Here is a 21,798-nt window from a genome sequence, read left to right as displayed (position 1 = left end):
ACTGTATGGATGGAAGATCCAGTTTTAAGCAGGTCAGTTATTAATAAATACCAAATTGATGATTAATAGTCCACTGACAACAGAATGGCCCTCAAACTCTCTATTAAACTGTGACGGACCGGCCCCCCCCCCCCCCTGCAGTGCTCTGAGCAGTGAATCTAACACAGAAGTCAGAGACATCATGTCACGGATGATGAGGGGAGGTGAGGAAGAGGGCTAATCGCCTCTGTTGTGGGAAGAACCAAGAGAGCAGAACAACAGATCAGGTGTAAAAAACGGCAGCGGTCAGCACCCGGGGGGAACCAGCCATGAAGAGAGAGACGGAGAGATACACAATAAATGAGACGTAGATTGTGCTGTGTCAGGATCATAAGAGGAGATCATTAGCTAACACATGGTCACAGAGATCACACCACGGCCATTTCATCCGCATCTTCATTTTTAATGATCCGTGCTCCAGATCTGGGGCAATCCCACAATTCCTAGCAGCCAGTACTAATAAGGATTTTTTTTTCTGCTGGTCCATTTGCCTCAAGCTGTTCAGATGCATACTTGGACTGTGAATATTTTCATTGCCCTTGAGAATGTTTTATTACAAGAAAAAAAAAGTTATGTTTTCAATAGTCTATATATATGTATTAGATTTTGTAATATAAATATTAATAACCCCCATATAATAAATAATTAAATATCCCCATATTAATATATATATATATATATAATATATATATATATATATATATATATATATATATATATATATATATATATATATATATTACAAAAACCCCATAACTGTTGATAAATTTATAAACACACTTTAATAGTTAATTTATTACAAAACCCCATAACTGTTGATAAATTTATAAACACAGCATTCTCCACAAACTGCAACACAATTTCATCTACAATAGAAATAGATTTATAAATTAAATGAAATTAACAGTTAAAGTTATTGCAAAAATCATTTGATTTCAGATGACACTTTTTTTGACATTTCAATTATTTTGAGCCCCTTTTAACTGAAAACTACCAGAATTTCACAATTAAGGAAAAAAAAAAAACCCTAATCTGCAACCCAGAGAGAAAAGAATAGAGATAAATGAAATAATATAAAGTAAAATAAAATAAAAGTTAAAAGCAGTGTTATTTCCATATAATTGGGATACTATTTTTTTAATTTCTGCTTCATATTAACTTTTAGTTAAAGTTTAGTAATTTTGTTGTGTTTGTTGTGTTGTGTTGTCATTTTTTATTAGTATTTGTCATTTTAAATACGTCAGTATACTTTTTTTTTTAATTAATTTTCATTTCAGTTTTAGTTTTGGTTATTTTAGTACATCAGGTTAAACTAAATGAAAATGAGAAATGTTGCCTGAAATATTTGTTTTATTTTATTGTTTGTTTGTTTTTTTATTCACTTTTTTTTTAGGTAATTGCAAAATTGCTCAGAATATAGTTAGGAAAAATTATCAAAAGATCTACTGATTTCATAAAATTATTATTTTTTAATTTAAAGTATATTTTAAACTTTTAAAGTAATGACATACAGTAAATGTGAATTACTACTTTCTGTAGCCACTAAAAGCATCTACATCAGTAATATGAACCAAAAAGCCTTATTCAAGACAGAATAATAAAAGATACGGTAAATCTGATTGATTCCTTAACTGTAGAATTTAATCTGCGATATGACACTAATAGCATGTGACGTAGGAATTTGTACTGATCTTAAATCAAACCCAAAACAAAAGGTCACAGGTCTGCTTAAGAAAGCTTCAATTATATATTGTTCCTGCTCTCAGACGACATTGTGACCATGGAGACGGAAATAGGAACTAGGAAACCCGAGATTGCAGAGGTGATCCTTCCCCAGGTGAGGAATCAGAGAACCTGAAGCAAAGCTCCTCTCAGTCTGGTCTGCACCTGTGGATGTGTCTGTGTCTGTGTCTGTGTCTGCGTCTCCATCAGTATGAACCTGCCGCTGATTCTGCTCTGTGTTCTCCTGGAGCTCCTCATGGTGAGCTGTAAGTACGGATTTATACTTCAGTCCTACAAAATCCTTTCAGTGCATTAACAAAGTATAGTGGCATTGAGTGCTGTGCTTTGGGGAGCATTCGTATACTGAACCTTGAGCAAAGCAATGAACAGTAAGTGAGGTTTTTACTTCAAAAGACACTGTGGATCTTTTCACAAAAAAGTTTGGGTGACTTACCTTTGAATTTTTATGTAAATAATATCAGGGCAATTTTAATTTTAAAATGCAAACGATAATTTAAGAATAGAATAGAATAGAATAGAATAGAATAGAATAGAAAAAAAATATTGTAATGTTTTAGAATCACAAGAATACAAAAATAGTACAAAAATAAATACATTTTAATATCTTAATTGTTCATTCTATAACACAAAACGAAATGTTTTTCCATGCAAAAACTGCATATTTGTGTGTGCGTGTTAACATATATATATTATATTGAATAAAAAATGTTTTTCTGTGTGAAAACTGTATGTGTGTGTTTCTGTTTACATATATATATATATATATATATATATATATATATATATCTATATAAATGTTTTTCCATGCAAAAACTTGCATATTTGTGTGTGCGTGTTAACATATATATATTATATGGATTTATGTGTGTTTTTGTGTGTGAGAGATGTATGTATGTTTGTTTTTGTGAGATGTTTTTTTTATGTTTTGCTTAAGTCTCCAGTGGAAAATAAAATTGTTGATTTGCCAAAATGACAAATTCTGCAATATAAAGTCAAAAATTTCAATATAAAATCATAGTTTCCCTATAGATTTGCTTCTCCTGAGAAAAAGACCCAAATTCACCCAAGACAGACATTAATTTTTTAAAAATATCATTTTACTGAAGCGCTGATGCTTAATAGAGATATACTGAAATAATAATGGCAAGTTTTCTATGCATGAATAAGCAAGTAATTAAGTAAATAAATACATTTTGTTCTGGGAGAAATTTTTGGATCTGACTTTTAATACAGTAAGGTACAGGTAGTTTATTTTTAAGCAGTTTTTTATGTCTGGCTGAAGTTTTGTCAGCATTATGATTTATTATTGCAGAAATGAAATATGAGGAAAAACTAAAAGTTTAGTTTCATTGATGGATGGGCCCTTCATCCTGACAGCCTGCTCTGAGTGCATCTTCACTGAAGGAAATCCAAAGAAGTCAGAGCAAATCATTTTTCATTTCCAACACACAAACACACACACACACACACACACACACACACAGAGAGAGAGAGAGAGACACACAAAAAAGGCTTGAAAGGCAATTATAAATCTGAGAATGTGCAAAAAATAAAATAAAATAACAATAATAATTAATCTATCAGATGCTATACACACAGAAGATGTTTCAATCCCCAAACGGTGTAATTTAAATCCCTAAACACTGTAGTTCAGCATTGTATACTGTTTTTCGGTACTTCACAACAAATGGCAAACAATAGAAGTACATAACCTCTTCATGTGTTGAGAATTCAACGCTTTGTGCACTTTAACGTTTAGGATTTCCTCACGTTGAGAGCTTCATAAAGCAATCTGATAACGGTCACACTGCTGCCAATCCTCGTGAGGTCTAAGGTCATTCAATCAAGGTAGAATAGGTTCATTCCAGCACGTATGTGTTTCACACAGGCAGAATGAAGGCCTGCTGATATTGTATAGGATTACTTTAACCACAGCACATACAGCTGCCTAATTGTTAAACAGCGATCAATATGCCCAAGGGCAAAATATAGAGAGCAGAGATGACTTTCCAGTCACCAGTCAAAGCAAACGCAGTGTCTATTAGTGATGCACGTGTTAGGAAATTATAGTCTTGTGTGGACAGATTTAGATGGGGAAAAAACCCATATTGTTTGCATTGCATTGTTTGGTATTGACTTACTGTAAGACACATTTAGCAACCTTGAGTTACATTCTCTCCTTCTGAGACAAAGGTTTAGAGCGCACATGTGAAAGGAAAATCTAGACAAATCTTACTGAGATTGAAGATGCTGTCAGTGAATTCACTTGTGTGCTGGTTTGTTACACAGGTCAAGATGTGATACAGGCCCGTATCGTAGGTGGATACGTCCCGGCGCCGTACTCCATCAAGTACATCGTGTCCATTCAGAGCGCTACGGGCCAGCACTTCTGTGGAGGGACCTTGATTAACAAATACTGGATCCTGACCGCAGCACACTGCAATATAGGGTAAGACGAGCATTACTGGACACAGAAACTGTTCGAGAATTTGTACATATATTTGTTTATATATTATATACAAGCATTTCAATGAGATTTAGGATCAGGTTGGTCAGCGTGTGTATTTCCATTTGGGGACACTGACTCACTGAACACATGTTGCATTCATCTGAGGTGGTTACCATAGTAACAGTTTGGCACTTGAGCATTTTATGTATTATTATTGGAAGGTATGATGACAAAATATCATAAAAAATAAATAAAAATAAAATAAAAAATAAAATAAACCAAAATGACAAAATAATATAACAAATGAAATGCAGTTTAAGTAAATGTAATGATAAATTGACAAATTAATGATAAATGAATGTAATAATGATTCAAATTTCTTCATGATTATTTGGGAACAAAAAAAAAATTATCAAAAATGCTACACAAAAAAAATAATATTTATGTAAAAATTTGTGTGTGTGTGTGTGTGTGTGTGTGTGTATCTGAACACCATAGCTTAACCCAGCTATGGTGAGCTTAAAATAGCAAAGACCAGCCACCTATAAAAGTCTGTATTTAGAGCAGAAAACACTAACTTCAGCAGACTGCACTTCAGAAATTACTTAAAAATTATGTTTTTTAAAAATGATATTTTTAATGCTTTTTAGTACTAAAAAACATGCAGCTGGGGTTGCCAGAAATTCACAGTATGAATATGATAACAGTGTTTCAGGCATTATGGGATTACATTTTGGTTCTTATAGGGTATATTTTATAACTCATAACTGTATATTTCAAGTAATATAATGTTCATACACCGTCACTGAGCTACTTGAGTTATCAAAATCTGCATAATACAGGTGGTAAAATAGAACAGAATAGAGTACTAAAAAAGCTCAACTTTGACTAAATAACAGAAAGCATAGAACAAAACTATGCACAACACTAATGTACATTACTGATAAAAAAAATAAGAAATACGAAAAAATATGATTTCTGGAAATGTACTGATTTTCATCGTAAATGAAAATTTAATTAATAGTTTTAAAAACCATAAATGTGTAAGCATATTAGAGTCAAATTGCATATAATGTTTTATACTTTCGTAAAATACATGTAATACAGTTTCTGAATGTGGCAAGGTAACTTACTGTTAACCAGTTAACAGACTGTTACAGTCTTTTTATAGTGTATGTTAAAGAAGTTTTGAACTTCAAGAGTTGGATAAAAAACAGTGCTCTTTTGTGTCTCCAGGGCGGCAAACATGAGGATCGTGGCTGGAGATTTTTCTGTGGGATTATATGAGGGGACGGAGCAGTTCCGCAGGCCTCATGTTTTAATACCTCACCCACAGTATAATAAAGCCACCAATAACGCAGACATCATGCTCATTAAGGTGAGGCAGTGGAATCAATGCTCCTGTGTTATGCTGACCGACTGGGACTTAGTTAGCTGTGAATCATTGATTAGTTTCATGCATATAAAACAAACACAACGATCCAGCATCAAGTCATATTACATGAAGTGATGGACGTGTCTCTCAGTAATCGGTGCTGCCACCCAACTGCATGATTTTTTTACACACTTAATGTTTTAACTGTAAACATAAAATTGTATACTTTTATCTGTTAATAATATTTCTTGGACATGAGCTGCAGCATGAAAAAAGTTGTATTTTTATGAAATAAAACATTAATAAAGATTAATAAATAGTTTAACAAATGTATTGCTCATTGTTAGTTCATGTTAGTTAATGCGTTAATTATTGTTAACAAATGGGACTTGTAAAGCGTAACAGTTTTAGTGTAACAGTATAACATAGATGTTTTTGTGTGCCCCACATTTCCATTTCCATAATTTTGTCCTTAGTAAAATTATATCCGGCATTATGAAACATGATATGAAGAAAATAAAATTAAAATGAAGGTAAATATCACTTGTTATGCATCATTTCCAAACAAGATGTAATTTTGTGAAATTATTCAAAAAGCATTTAATATGTATGAGTGTATATAAATATGAAATTAGCTTTAACGAGAAAAAGGAGTAGGCCATTAAATAGTTTCAAATGTCATTTCCATCAGAGAATGCTGTTAAACAATGCATTATTTGAGATGTGAACTGGTGAAATATGTTAGAGTTTCAGAAAAAGTTATTTAATAACTATTATTTAATATGTGAAATTTTAATTTTTACTTTTTGTTTTTCGTTTATGTGAAGTGTTTAGCTATCTATGTCTACAGTTTTTTTTATCTGGTATCATTGTCTGGGAAGGTTGCCTCGGCAGCTGTGGGTCGCGTGTGCATGGTGTCCGGCTGGGGCTTCACCACTCCAACGGGAGGAATCCCTGCAACCCTGCGCACGGTCAAACTGCCCATCGTGTCCAGCACAGTGTGTAACAGCACAGACTCTTTTAATGGAAACATCACAGAGAATATGATCTGTGCAGGATACAGCGAAGGAGGTAAAGATGCATGTAAGGTGAGACAATCAAATACTGCTTCAGATGCACTTAACTTAATGTGAATGGCACAGGACAATGGACTGGATTTATTATGATGCCGTTGGAAATCTATAATTTGTGGTAAAAACAAGAAAACATTTTATTTTTATTTTTAAATAAACAACTGGGTAAACATTGGCAACTATTAGCACAGATTTAGTGATTTATTGGAGTTTGACTTTGTTGTTAGAGACATGATCATCTTATATTCAGTCATTATATGGATGTCTCATTGTTTTTGCCAATTATCAAACCATTTATAAATTTAATTAGTTGCATTACCGAGTCTAGTTAAACTTAGAAATGTGTGGCCATTTACTTTAGTTATCAGATGCAAATAAATAAAAAGAAAAAAGAAAAATTAAGAAAAAGAAGGAAAAGGAAAAAAAGAAAACTATCGAGTTAAACATTTTAAAAGTTAAGTGGAGCTAATTTCATCAGCAACTCTTTGATTAACTAGCACTGTTAGTCTTGTGAAAATAAAGAAAATATTAAATTAATAAGTGTGTTATAATCAGGTTAGAAATATCTGGTATTAATTAGGGACAAAAATAATTAAATAAAAAGCATTACTGTTCAAAAGCTTAGGGTTTGTAATATTTTTTTTATGTTGTCTCTTATGTGCACCAAGGCTGCATTTCTTTGATAACAAATACAGTAAAACCAGTGAAATTTGTGAAATATTTTTACAATTTAGAAGAAATGTTTTCTATTACAATTAATTTTAAAATGTTATTTTTTTGTTTTTTGAATATATTTTAATTTTTAGTTTATTTATTTGATTATTAGGTGTGTATTTTTAGTTTAGTTTTTTCATTCTAATATACTGATTTGCTGCTAAAGAAACAGAATTCAGTCAGCGAGCGTGTACTGAACAACAAAACTCTGGTGTTTCAGCGATGACTCATCTGAACACCTCTGATTGGTCGCTGCACTCATAAACTCAATAGACTCGTGATTGGTTATAATGTACAACACAGTAAAAACACGTAAAAAGAATTATGGTGCAACATTGAGCAGATCTTAATTTAATGCTGCAGTCAACACTTTTCATTTCATTTCCATTTTATTCGAGACAGCCATAATAGATTTAGTTTAACTATACAGCAGCATTTTCATCCACATGTGTTTCCATAGTTTCTACAAGTGGAAACTGTTGGCATGGCTATAATGTCATTGACTGCATGAAATATATCAGACTGTACAAGTTGTTTATTTGTTTTGGATATTTTAATACGAAATTCGTACATATTGTGCCTTTAACAAAAAGTTGAATAAAAAGAATGTCTCAGTTACGTATGTAACCCTCGTTCCCTGAACGATAGAACAGAAACATTACATCAGTGATTGAAGAATTGGGACTGATGAACATTTTTGTTTAGGAGCCGAAAGAGTGTCCCGGCCTGTGATGACAGGACGTAATGTCTCCTTTCCCACCTTCAGGGATCAAGGGTTTCATACGTAACCAAGACGTTCCCTATCAGTCAGTCACGTTCGACATTAATGCCGGGTTCAGACTACACAATATTTTTGTCGCCCACTATAGTCACTGTGTCAGATTACACGATTTTGACTCCTAAAATCATGTGTCGTGTTGTGGACAAGAAACATATCAGACTACACGTTGCATCCCGACCATTCATTGCATGCCGTCTTTTTAATGATGCACGTGATATATCATCAAGAAGGCGGAACTAGCAACTAACTTTCCGAACAAAAACAAGAGTGTTGCTGAAGTGCTTTCCGCTATAGTTTGCCAGCATTTTTCTTTCTTTGTTCTGTCGTGGTAGTCACTCGATGACACATCATACAGGCAGGAGTACTGTTGCCACAACTCCACAAACCTTTTCTCTATCTCATAATTCCACCAAGCAGTGCCATCATCTCTCTTTCTTTTCACCATTTGAAAACTGTGTATAAAGAGCTTCTGTGCTATTGGTTAACGTCACCAATGTGACGGAACTTGTTGTGGATGACGGAATTTTTTTTTAACATGCTAGTCTTTCTGTCATGATGTCGTGAAGCATCGCAGACGCGGAATCGGTTGTCGTCCACTATAACACACATTTGTGTATACTGGGAATGAGTTAGTTAATGAAGTTTTTTAAAATGTGGGTATGTAATCTAGGACACTGCAGAGGCCACATCATGTGGAGATGCACATATGGACTGACCACTACATATGAAAGTTCTCTGCAGTATACCCTACCTAACCAGGGAGGAGTCAATACTTGGGCTGTCAAAATTGCTGAAAACTAAATTTGAATTTTTTTACTTAAATATTATCAATATTCGAATTATATTCGAATTTAAAAGGCATAATTTCAGTTAAGGGGGAAAAAAGCTTTTGGCTTCTCTCCTGAGGCCACAAGGCGGTGCATCGATTCTGCACCTTTCTTCAAATCATAATAAAATAACATGACTATATTTGAAAAAAGTGCATAATGTTTAAAATAATGTTTATAAACCTTATATAATTAATTAAGTTGCTTAAACAATTAGAAACAAAGCAGCATCATGCATGTACAGTATGTATTTTTTAAAGGGCCGAAAACCAATCACAAAGAGTACTTTCTTCATTTAAAAACTTGAGATGCAGTGGGATGCAGGAAAACCGCCATAAAGTCTTGAGACATGTCTTTTAAAAGTTGAACTTACATTAATTTTACATGGCTTTCTAAACACGCGGCTCTCTTATGCGAGACATGAGTGCAACGGTGATAGATGTCCCTCTAAAAAATGTGATAAATATGCATTCTGTATGAATGGCTTGGTTTTGGTTTTGACGTAAATAACATCTTCCCCGCATTAATGTTCTCTTTTTCTGCAATAGTTTGAATGAACAACGTAGCAGCCCCACATCTAGTGGGTTCAGCTGGATAGGCTAACAAAAGCATTAAAATGCAATGACACTTACATCGTCGTCGCATTTCGTGCACCTCTGATAAGGCTGCCTGATGCACACCTAAAATTGTGGATTTTTATTTTAAATTCGACGAATATTCGAAATTGTAATTTTTTTGACAGCCCTAATACATACAGAGACGGCAGAACTTAACCTGCCAAGGGAAAGTCACAGTCTTGCCAACAGGGAAGCTGTACTGTGGAAATACACATGAGGGGGAACCACAACATATGGGCACCTAACCTAAAATGAGTGTCGACCAGCTGGACATACACACAGGTAATAGGCCTGGTGACAGATACCTCCGCCATATCTGACTACCGAAGGGTTCTGGAGGAACTCCATCCAGGGTTTGCCAGATAGGGAGCTCACCTGGGAAGCAGGATAAGCGCTGGGGAGTAGCGCTGCAAGCGAGACGCCAAGCTGCTAACCCTAACCCTAATCCTAACCTATGACATAGGAAAAAATGCAATTACATTTTTAGCAGTGGCAATATGTGTGAAAGCACATATTCTCATGATGTTGTGAGTTTCTCCTTCTAGTTCTAGTTCTAGTTTGATCACTCATCTTGCACACCATCTGACCTCCCTGTCCAAAATTTTATTAATATGATTGTTTTTTTCTGCAGGGGGATTCTGGAGGGCCGCTGGTGTGTGAGGGCCGCGTCTATGGCATCGTCTCCTGGGGCAATGGCTGTGCTGATGCCCAGTACCCCGGTGTCTACACATCCGTCTCAAGGTTTCGTCAATGGATCGATGGAACTATATTTGGCTTTTATGGAAGGTGCCTCAAGTATTAGACTGCAGTGCTAACCCAGCACTTCCCTAATCAAACTTGAAAAGGCCTCGAAATATGCCAACACGAATACTGTTGCTACTTTCTTCTGTTTGAAAAGTTAGGACTTTTGATGATTTCCAGATGAGTACAACGCTGTTCTGCAACAGCACATCTGTTCCTCAACAGCTGGTAGACCTTTTTTAAACAAGTAGTTTGTACAAACTGTTTCTTAAATGTGCCATATTGCTGCTGCTTCCCTGCAATGTCAGTGAAAACTAACAATAGAAAGCTGAAGAAAAAAAAAAAAAAAAAAAAAAAAAAAACCCCACACAAATGCTTTTATATGGAATGGTATATGTGAGAACGAAATATTCAACATTAAAATAAATCTAATTAAACAGACTTTCATTTTGTAACCAAACCGGTTACACACTTTCAGGTGAATTGGATAGTTCACTCAGAAATGAAATTGTCATAATTTACTCACCGTCATGATTTGTCGATCTGTATAAATTTGCCTTTGTCTTCACAAAATGAATAATTTTTCAAAATGGTATATATATACTTTTTATTTTAGATATGAATGTTTTTATTGAGCAAGGATGCATTCAGTTGATCAAAACATTTATAATGTTACAAAAGATTTCTAATAAATGCTGTTCTTTTTATTCATCAAAGAATCCTGAAAAAAAGTATGGTTTCAACGTTTACATTTTTCAGAAAAATTTTTTTCAGCACTGATGTTTTTAGGAATTGTTTTCTGAGCAGCAAATCAGCATATTAGAATGATTTCTGAAGGATCATGTGACACTGAAAACTGGAGTAATGATGCTGACGATTCACCTTTGCATCACAGGAATAAATTACATTTTAAAATATATTACAACAGAAAAAAAGTTACTTTAAATTGTAATAATATTTCACAATATTGCTGTTTTTACTAAGTTTTTGAGCAAATAAAAGCATCCTTTGTGAGCATAAGAAACTTATTTTAAAAATATTAAAAAAAAATCTTACTTTTGAAAGGTATATATGACAATTGTTTGACATAATTTAAAAGACCTATAAATTAAATGTCCTGCGTATAATTTTTTTTTTACACCACCCTAAACTTGTTTGCCCGTCTTAACTAGTTTTAGAGGGGTTTGTGGCAATAAGAGCATCAAACTCTTATTTTTATTTTTATTTTATTTTTTTAAGCAGGGTGTGGATCATCATTTAGCCTCTAACAAATTTCATGTAAAATAAATAATATTCTCATTTCATTTTTTAATGAATAAATTCATACTGAAATATCTGACTTTTGATGTCAAATCTGAGCAGTTTGAGAAGTTGCTGAGAACTTCTATGAACACATATGAGACAACTGTGGTCAAAAAAAAAAAAAAAAGAGAGGCAGAGTATTTAAACAAAAGTCTCAGTTCAATCTCTGCTGTTGGAGACACACCTGAGATATTCAAGAGATCTCAATTGTCACTTTTTCTATTTAGTTTTCAGTCTGTTCCCCATCACCTGCCCTGTTGTGTTGATATTTACCTCTTGAATGGCTGTATTAAGGCTATTCTTCTAAGCAGGTGTGAACGTGATTCCAGGAAGGAGTGGCTGAAATCTGGACAGATTAAACTACACCCAATAGGTCATCTGAGGCCATATCAGCATCCCACAAATACTGCACGCCCTACTTTGACAATTCTCAAATTACAAAACTAGACAGATGTCCTTCAGCTTAAGGGCGTGTTCTTCATCCAGTGATGGATATGAGGCTCCAGCATTACAGATTACATAAAGAGAAGTCTCTACTGTGAGATCTATAGCTTGAACACGTCAGAGGGGACTTTGAAGACCTATCGCATGACATATTCAGCCATAGTTTTGTTCATGGAGAATCTCAAAGGGAAAACTGACATTTTTGTTGTGCAGATTTCCACATTGTAGGATTTAGCACGGACCAACAATAGCTCTCAGGGGAATCTGGCTTTGTTGTCAAATAGACAACTATTGTCATATAACATTGAGATTCGTCTGAAATTATGCCAGCCTTATCGGTTTTTCCCTGACTGGTCTAGTTTGAGATTAAATTTATGAAGTAGATCTAGTGTGTGATGTTTGGAGTTTGGTATTTTATTCTTTAATTATGTATTAATTAAATTTGATTTGGATATTATAATTATCAAGTGGAATTTGTTTTTATTTTCAATCTCAATGCAGCCCAAAACACATTAAGAAAAATGAATCACAAAATAGGTTTGTTAGGTTTTAAATGATTTAAAAAGACAGATACACGGTTCACTGTTTTTATTTATTTGTTTATTTTTTTACTTTTTGGTGGTCAAATGTTAGTTGACCCTTATTTTAAAAAGAATAATAAATATTTCACTTATCTAATGCAATAACTCTGTATCTACTTTTGTGTACACGGTTCTTGTTTATATGTGTATATGGTAAAAAATTTAAAAATGATATGGCAGGTTTGGAGGTTAGAATGATGGAAAGACTTAGATATCTAGACGATAGATAGAATGATAGATAGAACAATAGAACGATAGATAGAACAGGTCCAGGATAGAACGATAGATAGATAGATAGATAGATAGATAGATAGATAGATAGATAGATAGACAGACAGACAGGACAGACAGACAGATAGACAGATAGGACAGATAGATAGATAGAGTTTAATTTTTTTAGATAGATAGATAGATTGATTTTGTACTGATCTATGAGTGTACTGATCTATGAGGATTTAGGTCTCCAAACCACAAGAGGGCATTTAATCCACATCCATTAGAATAAACTCATCTGGGATCTCCTGTTGTATAAAAATCCATACATTGTGTCTGTCTTTCTTTTCTGCCTTGCATTGGCCAGCTGCCAGTGCTGTCCACCGGCTGATGGGAATCCGCTCTGGACATTGTGTCTGATTCTGACAACAAGCTCAGCGTGACTTTTGAAAATGTGACTGTGGCTCTAGGAGACACTTAGGAACTTGAATGCAGCTTAATTCAGCTTCACTCGGCCATATTCCACTATTTCAAATACTTGGTTCAATTAAACACGTACTTTGCCACTAGAGTGGATTTGACCAGGGCTTCGCAACACACACAATATAACCTTACTAGGAAATGGAAACAGCACTAGGTTGACTTTAAAACCCTCTGGCATTATTGGAGCTATTTTGATTTATGGTGCATGCTCTCAAATGCTCTCTCAAAGAGAGGATGGGTCAAGACGAGTGGCCTAAATATTTTTTTTTTTTTTTTTTTTTTGGGGCATTGCTTGAAATTTTCACATCTGTGTCACAGGAGAGCTCTTCATACATAATGAAAAAGAGTTGGGCTTAATTGTATTGAATTGTAGTGTAGCTCAAATCATAACACGTTTTATTTATTTTAAATATAGTTCCTAAGTAATACACTCTAAAAACTGCTGGGTTTGAAAACAACCCAATTTGGGTTTTTGTAACCAAAAACCCAGCGCTGGGTCAAAAAGGGACAAACCCAGCAAGTTGGGTTATTATGTTTAACCCAAGCATGCTGGGTTGCTTTTTTTATGGTTTAAAATTACTACACATTGCTAGGCTAAAATGAACCCAAATTGAGCTAGGCATTAAACCTACAAAATCTTGTTCTTTTTTAAAATCACTTTTACACACAAAGAATAACTATCAAAAGGTAAATATTTATTAAAAACAAGAGAAAAGTCAAAAAGTAAGATGCATGTAAGAAGAAATGCAGAAAAGTGTGGCATTAACGGCTACAAAGTTGTTCTACATCATCCAGGGCAGCGTCCTCCTTTAAAACCCCTGTTGCATCAGTTTAGAGGAAAGGACATTCTCTTCTTTGACCAGCATTCATCCCAGTAACCGCCTGTTCTTCATCAGTGGCCTAAAAAGAGAAAAACATTTGAAAAAAGAAAACGTTTAATTAAACTATCCATTTTCAGGTAGAGGTGTATTCACATCAGTAAGGATAGGTAAATAATCTGTTTTATAATTTCAACACTTTGTGTGGTTGTTTAATGTCTCTGTCTACCACAGCGCTCTAGAATGCTATAATGGCAGCACTAGTGTGAGGGCATGTAATATTGTTTGAATAAATATATTGCAGTTAGTTCTCCAAAAAATGAAAACGGTCATGAGAAATAATTTACTCTCCCCCATGTTGTTCCAGACCCATACAAACTCTGCTAATTTTTGGATCACAAATAAATATATTTAATATTTGCTTAATTTTTGTCTTCAGTCAATTTTTTCTTCTGAACAGACATGTTCGCTATCATATAATTTAAGATTTATTCATATATATAAGTATCAGAATGGATTACATCTACAATAACTAATTTATGAGGCTTGAAAATACAGATTATCTAGACTCTCAAAGGATTAACAAAAAATTATGAGAAAATTAAAAACATATTCATTTGTATTCTAAAGACAGACAAAAGTATTTTAGGTTTAGAATGACATGAGGACAAGTAAATGATTTTTTTTGTGTGAACTATTTCTTTTAAGAAAGGAAGAACCAAAAAATGAGGACTCTCCAAATCAGACAACTTCAAAGTTGGTTTGAGTTCTGCAATGAAAAACACAGACATCAATGGTTTTCATGAAATATGAGCATGTAATCACACTGTTGTTGCATCAAAAGGTGAAGTTAACAGGCAGGACATAACAGAAAAAAATATTTTCTAAAAATAACTCACATCAGGTCTCAAAAGAATTAAGTTATCTTATGTCTCTGGCTTTCAACCATACACAAAACAATTCTTTTAGGGGCGGGGCGAACACTGCAGGTTTAGATAAAAAAATTACCTTACTTAAATTGATTAATTGCAACATTTTTTTGTAACATGTTTTTCTAAAATATAATTTAAATTGAGATTTGCATTTATGGAATGAAATATGCGCTAAACAAACCATCTCAGGTTTCTCAAATTTCTTGTGAAGTTTTGATTATGTTAGAGTCAAATTTTTACAGAAGGAATTCTGGTTCTCTTTTTTAACTCCATATTCGAAAATACTTGCAGCAGACAACAAGATATTTTATTTTTTTAGAATAAAATGTTGTATATAAGCCAAGAAAAATTTCCCTCTAAAAAACAATAGACGAATCAAATGTGAAGTTTTACCTTGGTGTAATGCCACATGGGGAGATTTATAATCAAGTCTAAAACGGCCGAAGAAAAAATGTTTTGTTACTTGAAATCTATTAGCTTTCCACCACCAGATAAAGTGCTATAAAAGGTAACACTAAACAGCTTTTAAACTGAAAAAAACCACTACATGAAAAGATCTCACCCAAGCCCAAAATCTTATTTACAGGCTTGCATCATCTAAAACTCTGTTTTTTGCCTGCAGTCTTTTAAAACATAAAAAACTCTTTTTTTGATTGAATTGTGTAGTTTTATTGAATTAAAACCATCTTTCCATCTCTTTTTGAAAAAGCCTCCTTACCAAAGCTCTGTGTAACGTTAGTTAACTCCCGGCGCGGGCACAATGAAGACACAAGCTCAAATCTCAAGTCTGAAGTATTACATGCAAAACATTACTTTTAACAATTACCACTTCAACAGTCTCAAAATAATTATGCTAGTCTTTATTACAAACGCAGTTTCCTTTAGGAAACTACATTCAGTTTAACCGTGAAAAATAAGATAAATTAACATGAAAATGTGTTAATAACCGTCTATTAACACCTCAAAAAGTGAAGATTTTGTAAACACTCACGGACGTTATATTAAAAGTACCTCTTCCGTTCAGTAAAAGAGGCCGTTAAGACTTCCGAGGCGAAAACCACGTCCGTGTATTTTTCATTATAAGCTCTTTTATTTCCGCCTTCCATAAAAAAACCTCAAAACACTCCCGGACATAAACACTGAATGATAACTTTAGATTTTTAATCTTTACTTACCATAATGTTCTTTCACTAGTTTCTCGCTTCTTTCACACTGAGAAAATGGCAGCTTTTCCTTCGCACTGGCGTCGTCCGATGTTAAAGTGATGTGCGTGCTCTCTTTCACGTCTGCGTTCCCACCCAGCGGCGCTGGATTATGATCAAGACCAATTTTTCAACCCAAATTGGGTTAAAAACAACCCCAACGTCCAACGTCTACCCAGCGGGTCTCAACCCAGCATTTGGTTTGAAAAAATAACCCAGTGATTTTAGAGTGTATTAAGTGCTTTAAAAAGTCAACTTTGTAATAATGTCAAATTAAAAGTTCTACTGCAGGTTTGAAAAAACAATCCACACCCACCCTGAACACCTCTCCACACAACCATTCACACCATTCACACCTCCTGCAACCCCCCTCTCCCTCACATCTGCAATTCAGATCAGCCAAGATGAGGTGCGCCAGGTCTTCCAGAAGTAGAAAACCAGATTGTGTTACACCAGTCTGTCTGAAATTCTGTGCTGACCAGCTGGCCCCCATTTTCACACAGATCTTCAACAGATCACTGGAGCTGTGCAAAGTCCCTTATTGCTTCAAACTCTTCACCATCATCCCCATCCCAAAGAAATCCAAAATTACAGGACTAAATGACTACAGGCCTCACATCCAGCACACTCCCTCTTTAAACTGTTGCCATCTGGTCTGCGCTACAGAGCTCTGAGCACAAGAACAGCCAGACACAGGAACAGTTTCTTCCCTCAGGCAATCCATCTCATGAACACTTGACAATAACTGTGGAACACACAACACTATTTATACACTCATAAACTTACTTATCTAACACACATACTTAGTTTACACTTCAAATTTTATCTGTTTTATGCAATATTATATGTTACATAAAGGTTAATATATTTTAATGCACTAAATTGCATCTTCATTACAAATGTGCAAATACAAATATACTTAAATATGACATACAAGTTATATAAATTAGTTTTATAAATACAAGTACATAAATGCTCATCACATTTAGCAGCACACTGGAACTATACTTCAAAGACAATAGAATTATGAAATTACATAAATATTAGGGCTGTCAAATCGATTAATTGTGATTAATCGCATCCAAAATATAAGTTTGTGTTTATATATGTGTGTGTGTTGCGTATGTATGTATATATAAACACGCACATACATACACATAAATATTTAAGAAATATTTACACACACACAAACACACACACACACACACATATATATATATATGATTTATATAACATATAAATATATGTATTTATATATACATACACACAGTACACACATTCATTATCTATTATATAAACACTTTTTTTTTTTTTTTTTGGATGAGATTAATCATGATTAATCAATTTGACAGTCCTAATAAATTTTAAATTACATCGTATAGCATAGTACCTAATTCTTACTTAAGTGGGTAAAAAATAAATAAATAAATAAATCATATTATTTAGATTCCGAAAAAATTACATTCAGTTTGCACATTAGGGTATCTCAAATGTGTAAAATGATAATTCACTTAAAAACAAAAAGAATGGATTTGTTTCTTAAAAATACACAGCTTTTCACTTTATACTACATTATTTGATGAACTGGAGTTGTGTGGATTACTTGTGAATTATTGTGGTGTTTTTATCAGCTGTTTTAGACTCTCATTCTGATGCAAGATGGCACCCATTCACTGCAGAGGAACCAATGGTGAGCAAGTGACTTAATGCAAAATTTCTCCAAATCTGTTCCGATGAAGAAAGACACTAATTTTCAAAACATGCAACACTAACAATCTGCAGCAGCTAATGAGTCCCATCAGTCAAAGCTAAGTAAAACAAAGCCTTATTGAATGATGCAATGATTGCTCTAGTTTCAGATGTACACAGCCACTTAGTGTTAGGAACACACATTTGTACATGACGGCATCTATTTTTCATCTTCAGCATGCAGAGAAGTTCAGTTGAGATGAATAGCACTACTGCACAAGCCTGGCACATTTAACAGCTTACCTGAGGATCCTCTGGCATGAATTAAAACCTTCTGACTTCAGCAGAACTGTGAAACACTGGGATAAAACTAAGAGAGGAATTAAATATCCACAGTCATGCAGCCGTATAAGACACTATCACTCAATACAATTGCATTTAGTCACTATGTACATCAACTGTGATGCATATCTAGCAAGCCTTTTAGCTTGTCTGCAGCTTCAAGCAAAATGGATGGAAAAATGTAAGGGAAATAAGATTTTGGCACAGAAATACCCTGATCAAAAGAGCTGAACTCTTTAAGAAACTCCTACAATAGACTTGTTTAATGTTTAAAGGGGTCATATGATGCGATTTCAATTTTTTCTTTATCTTTGGAGTGTTACAAGCTCTTGGTGCATGAAGAAGATCTGTAAAGTTGCAAAGACTAAAGTCTCAAATCCAAAGAGATATTCTTTATCAAAGTTAAGACTCTGCCACACACCCCTAAAATGGCTTGTTTAAACACGCCCCCACATCTCTGCGTCACTATGTGGAAATATTTGCATAATGCCACCCAAATGTTCACACAAAGAAAGAAGGCGTGGTTTCAGTAGCCGCAATTAGTGTTGAAGCAGCCATGTCAGGGAGATGCTGTGTGTATAGGCTGTGTGTACAGTATAGACTTTATTTGGCCTTTTATATATAATAAAATTTAATATGATCACTTTTTATTTTATATAGTCTAATAAGTAACGGTCAGAATAATTATGTTTTTATGTTCTTATTTTTATATAAATATATGTTACACTGAATGACGCTGGAAGATTATTTCACCCATTATTTAATTAATTATTATTATTTTATTTTTTTTGCAAAAGAAATGCAATACACGTGCATAAATTACATTTTAAAATATATTAAAATATAAAACACTTATTTTAAATTGTTATAATATTAGTTTGTAAAATAAATAAATTATATATATATATATATATATATATATACTATAAAAACAAATCTAACCAACCCTAAACGTTTGAACAGCAATATTATGTATATGAAAGAAAAAAGAAAAAGAAAAGAAATGCTAATGAAAAGCACCTCTGAGCTGTATAATGCAAACAAATTCAGCTCAGTAAACATTCAACTGACCAGACGCACCACACTTCAGAGCTGAAATGATGTGTCAGTGGTAACCTACGGTGAAAATTCAGTGAGTGGGCGAAGTAAAACAACGGTGACCTGCATTTCACCAGCTCTCTTTAAAGAATTCTAAGTGCACTTATGTATCTGTCCTCAAGACTTAAACACAGTCAACGATAAATAAGAATCACCATCTCGACCTTTTATTATGAAACACTGAAAATACCGCAGGACGCGAGTCAGGGGGCAGAAAGCAGAATGTTGATTATGAGCCATTAAGTCTTCCACCAGAACACTTCAGCAGTGCATTGCAATGAAACATTATTTCCAACTGATGTCCCATTTTCTCCGTTCACCCACTCAGTTCCTGTCTTATCTTTATGTGCAAGTCTCCTAGGAACTGTAGAAACTAGAGCACTTTAATCAAAAATCCTAACTTAGTGATGCTGTCACAGGAGACAAGGCTCTTTTCTTTCTGACAGGACTTGAAGAAACAGAAAGGATGCTGCCCAACTTCAATATGCTTATGCACAGTATTATTTTGACATTAATCAGAATTTACTGATATTATAATGATAGATGTATCATGTAAATTCATTGCCATAAGCTGATTAAACCACTATTTTGTTATAAGAAATATGAATTAGAAAACTGGCATATACCTGCATTAAATGTAGCTGGTTGTCACGTAAATAACTAAATAAGAATATATCAAAATAAAAAAAATAAAAATATATTTTATTAAGAGCCAATTTTAAGTTTTAGCTGCTGTACAAAAATGCAAGAGATATTTATTTCCAATTTTATAGCTTTATTACAGTGCAGAGCTTAAATAACCATGTCTCCTGTATTTCACCAGAATCCATAAAGGTGCTGTGGCAACCAGGATTTTCTGTTTGCCGTTGTCATTGTTAATTTTTCACTGAGCCGGAGCCCACCACTGCACAGAGCGACAGACCTGAGGATCGCCACGGAGCCAGAGCTGCTGACGACTTCAGTCAAGGTGTGTGAGCCGGCAACAACGCCCATCACGAGGGAGAAAGCCATGGAGGGTGTGAGCGTGGAGAGGAGCTCCACCCCCTGCACCACGGCTGAGGGTGAGCTGGCGCGGTGACTGTGCCACACCAAAGAGGAGAGGGCTCCTGTTCCTAAGTTCATAAATGCCCACCCTCCCACCCGCTTCTTCCTCCTCCTCCTCCTCCTCCAATATCATCTGGTAGCCCCTCTGCTCGCCCTCAGCCCACCATATATGTGGTGCGAGCTCCGCTGGACTGCTATCCTCCAGCATCGCTGTGGCTGGAGTTTCCCATTTCTGTTCTAGTGTTCCCATATTTGGTCTTGTTCCTGTCCTCATTTAGTTTAATTAGTCATCCCATACACCTGTGTCTTCCCAATTATCCTGTGTATTTAGCCCCAGTCTATGCAGTCTTTGTTTGTTGGTTCTAAACGTCATTGTACTATGTGTGACTCCTACCCTGTGTTTCCTCCTGTGGATCATTAAAGACTGTTCTGTGTGAAATCCCTCATTTCCAACCCTGACAGATCCCCTGTTGTCCTATCACCTCAAAATTCACAAACATTTTTGTTTAGAACTGTTTTGGACTGTTTTCATTTGTAAACGAAGTTTGATCTTTGCATATTTCTCTCCTAAATCAGAAAAGATGACTTCTTCGCTGGAGAAAGCAACATTTTAGTGAGACGACTCAATGATATAGTTACAAACATGCAGATTTCCACTTCACAAGATGTTAACTGATGATGAACTGGAGTGGTGTGGATTGCATGTGGATTATTGTGATGTTTTTATCAGCTGTTTGGACTCTCATTCTGATGGCACACATTCACTGCAGAGGATCCATGTGTGCACTGATGAGGGAGACGAGAGACGGCCAGATCGATATCGTCGAAGAGTGATGGATGTGCCAGACACAGGGCTGATGGGAAGCGGGAGGTTATTGTCAGAGTCGTTCCTAAAACAGGGAAGAAATTATCTGTAAACCTGAGGGAGTCTCTGGGGCAGCAGTGCACTGGCTCTCACTCTGATGGTTCTCAGACACTCCAGTATTGGCTGAGAATCTGTAATACTGAGTGAGTAATAAGAGCTCCTCCACATCTCAAGCTGGCAATAAGGAACAGCTGCACAAGTTTGTCAAGACAAAACCACCCCAGTAACCTCTCATGTGTCTCAGTCCCCATCAATAAAAATACGATTCTGAAAACTCTTTCTCTAAATTTTGGCATCTCATCCACATGTAAACAACTTTCTCATCAACTACATTCAGGGACAAAAAAATCAGAGCTGGACACATTTTATAGCTTTAAAGCTTACACGCTGGCAAATTGTGAGCATTTAAGGGGGCGCTTACACAAC

At 34.7% G+C, this 21,798-nt stretch overlaps 1 protein-coding gene across 1 annotated transcript; it reads left to right on the top strand.

Moving 5' to 3' along the window:
* The first annotated feature begins 1,661 nt into the window (after window positions 1-1,661).
* LOC109081624 (trypsin-like) lies at window positions 1,662-10,642 on the top strand. The gene is made up of 5 exons (XM_042713580.1): window positions 1,662-2,027; window positions 4,072-4,231; window positions 5,468-5,634; window positions 6,441-6,694; window positions 10,250-10,642. Exons 1-5 carry the CDS (start codon window positions 1,973-1,975, stop codon window positions 10,418-10,420), a joined length of 807 nt encoding a protein of 268 aa, XP_042569514.1. The 5' UTR covers window positions 1,662-1,972; the 3' UTR covers window positions 10,421-10,642.
* Window positions 10,643-21,798: the final 11,156 nt, after the last annotated feature.

This window comes from Cyprinus carpio, chromosome A23 (genome assembly GCF_018340385.1).
Source record: "Cyprinus carpio isolate SPL01 chromosome A23, ASM1834038v1, whole genome shotgun sequence".
NCBI classification, from domain to species: domain Eukaryota; kingdom Metazoa; phylum Chordata; class Actinopteri; order Cypriniformes; family Cyprinidae; genus Cyprinus; species Cyprinus carpio.
Note: the sequence above shows the minus strand (reverse complement) of the source record. Positions and strands in the feature narration are given on the sequence as shown.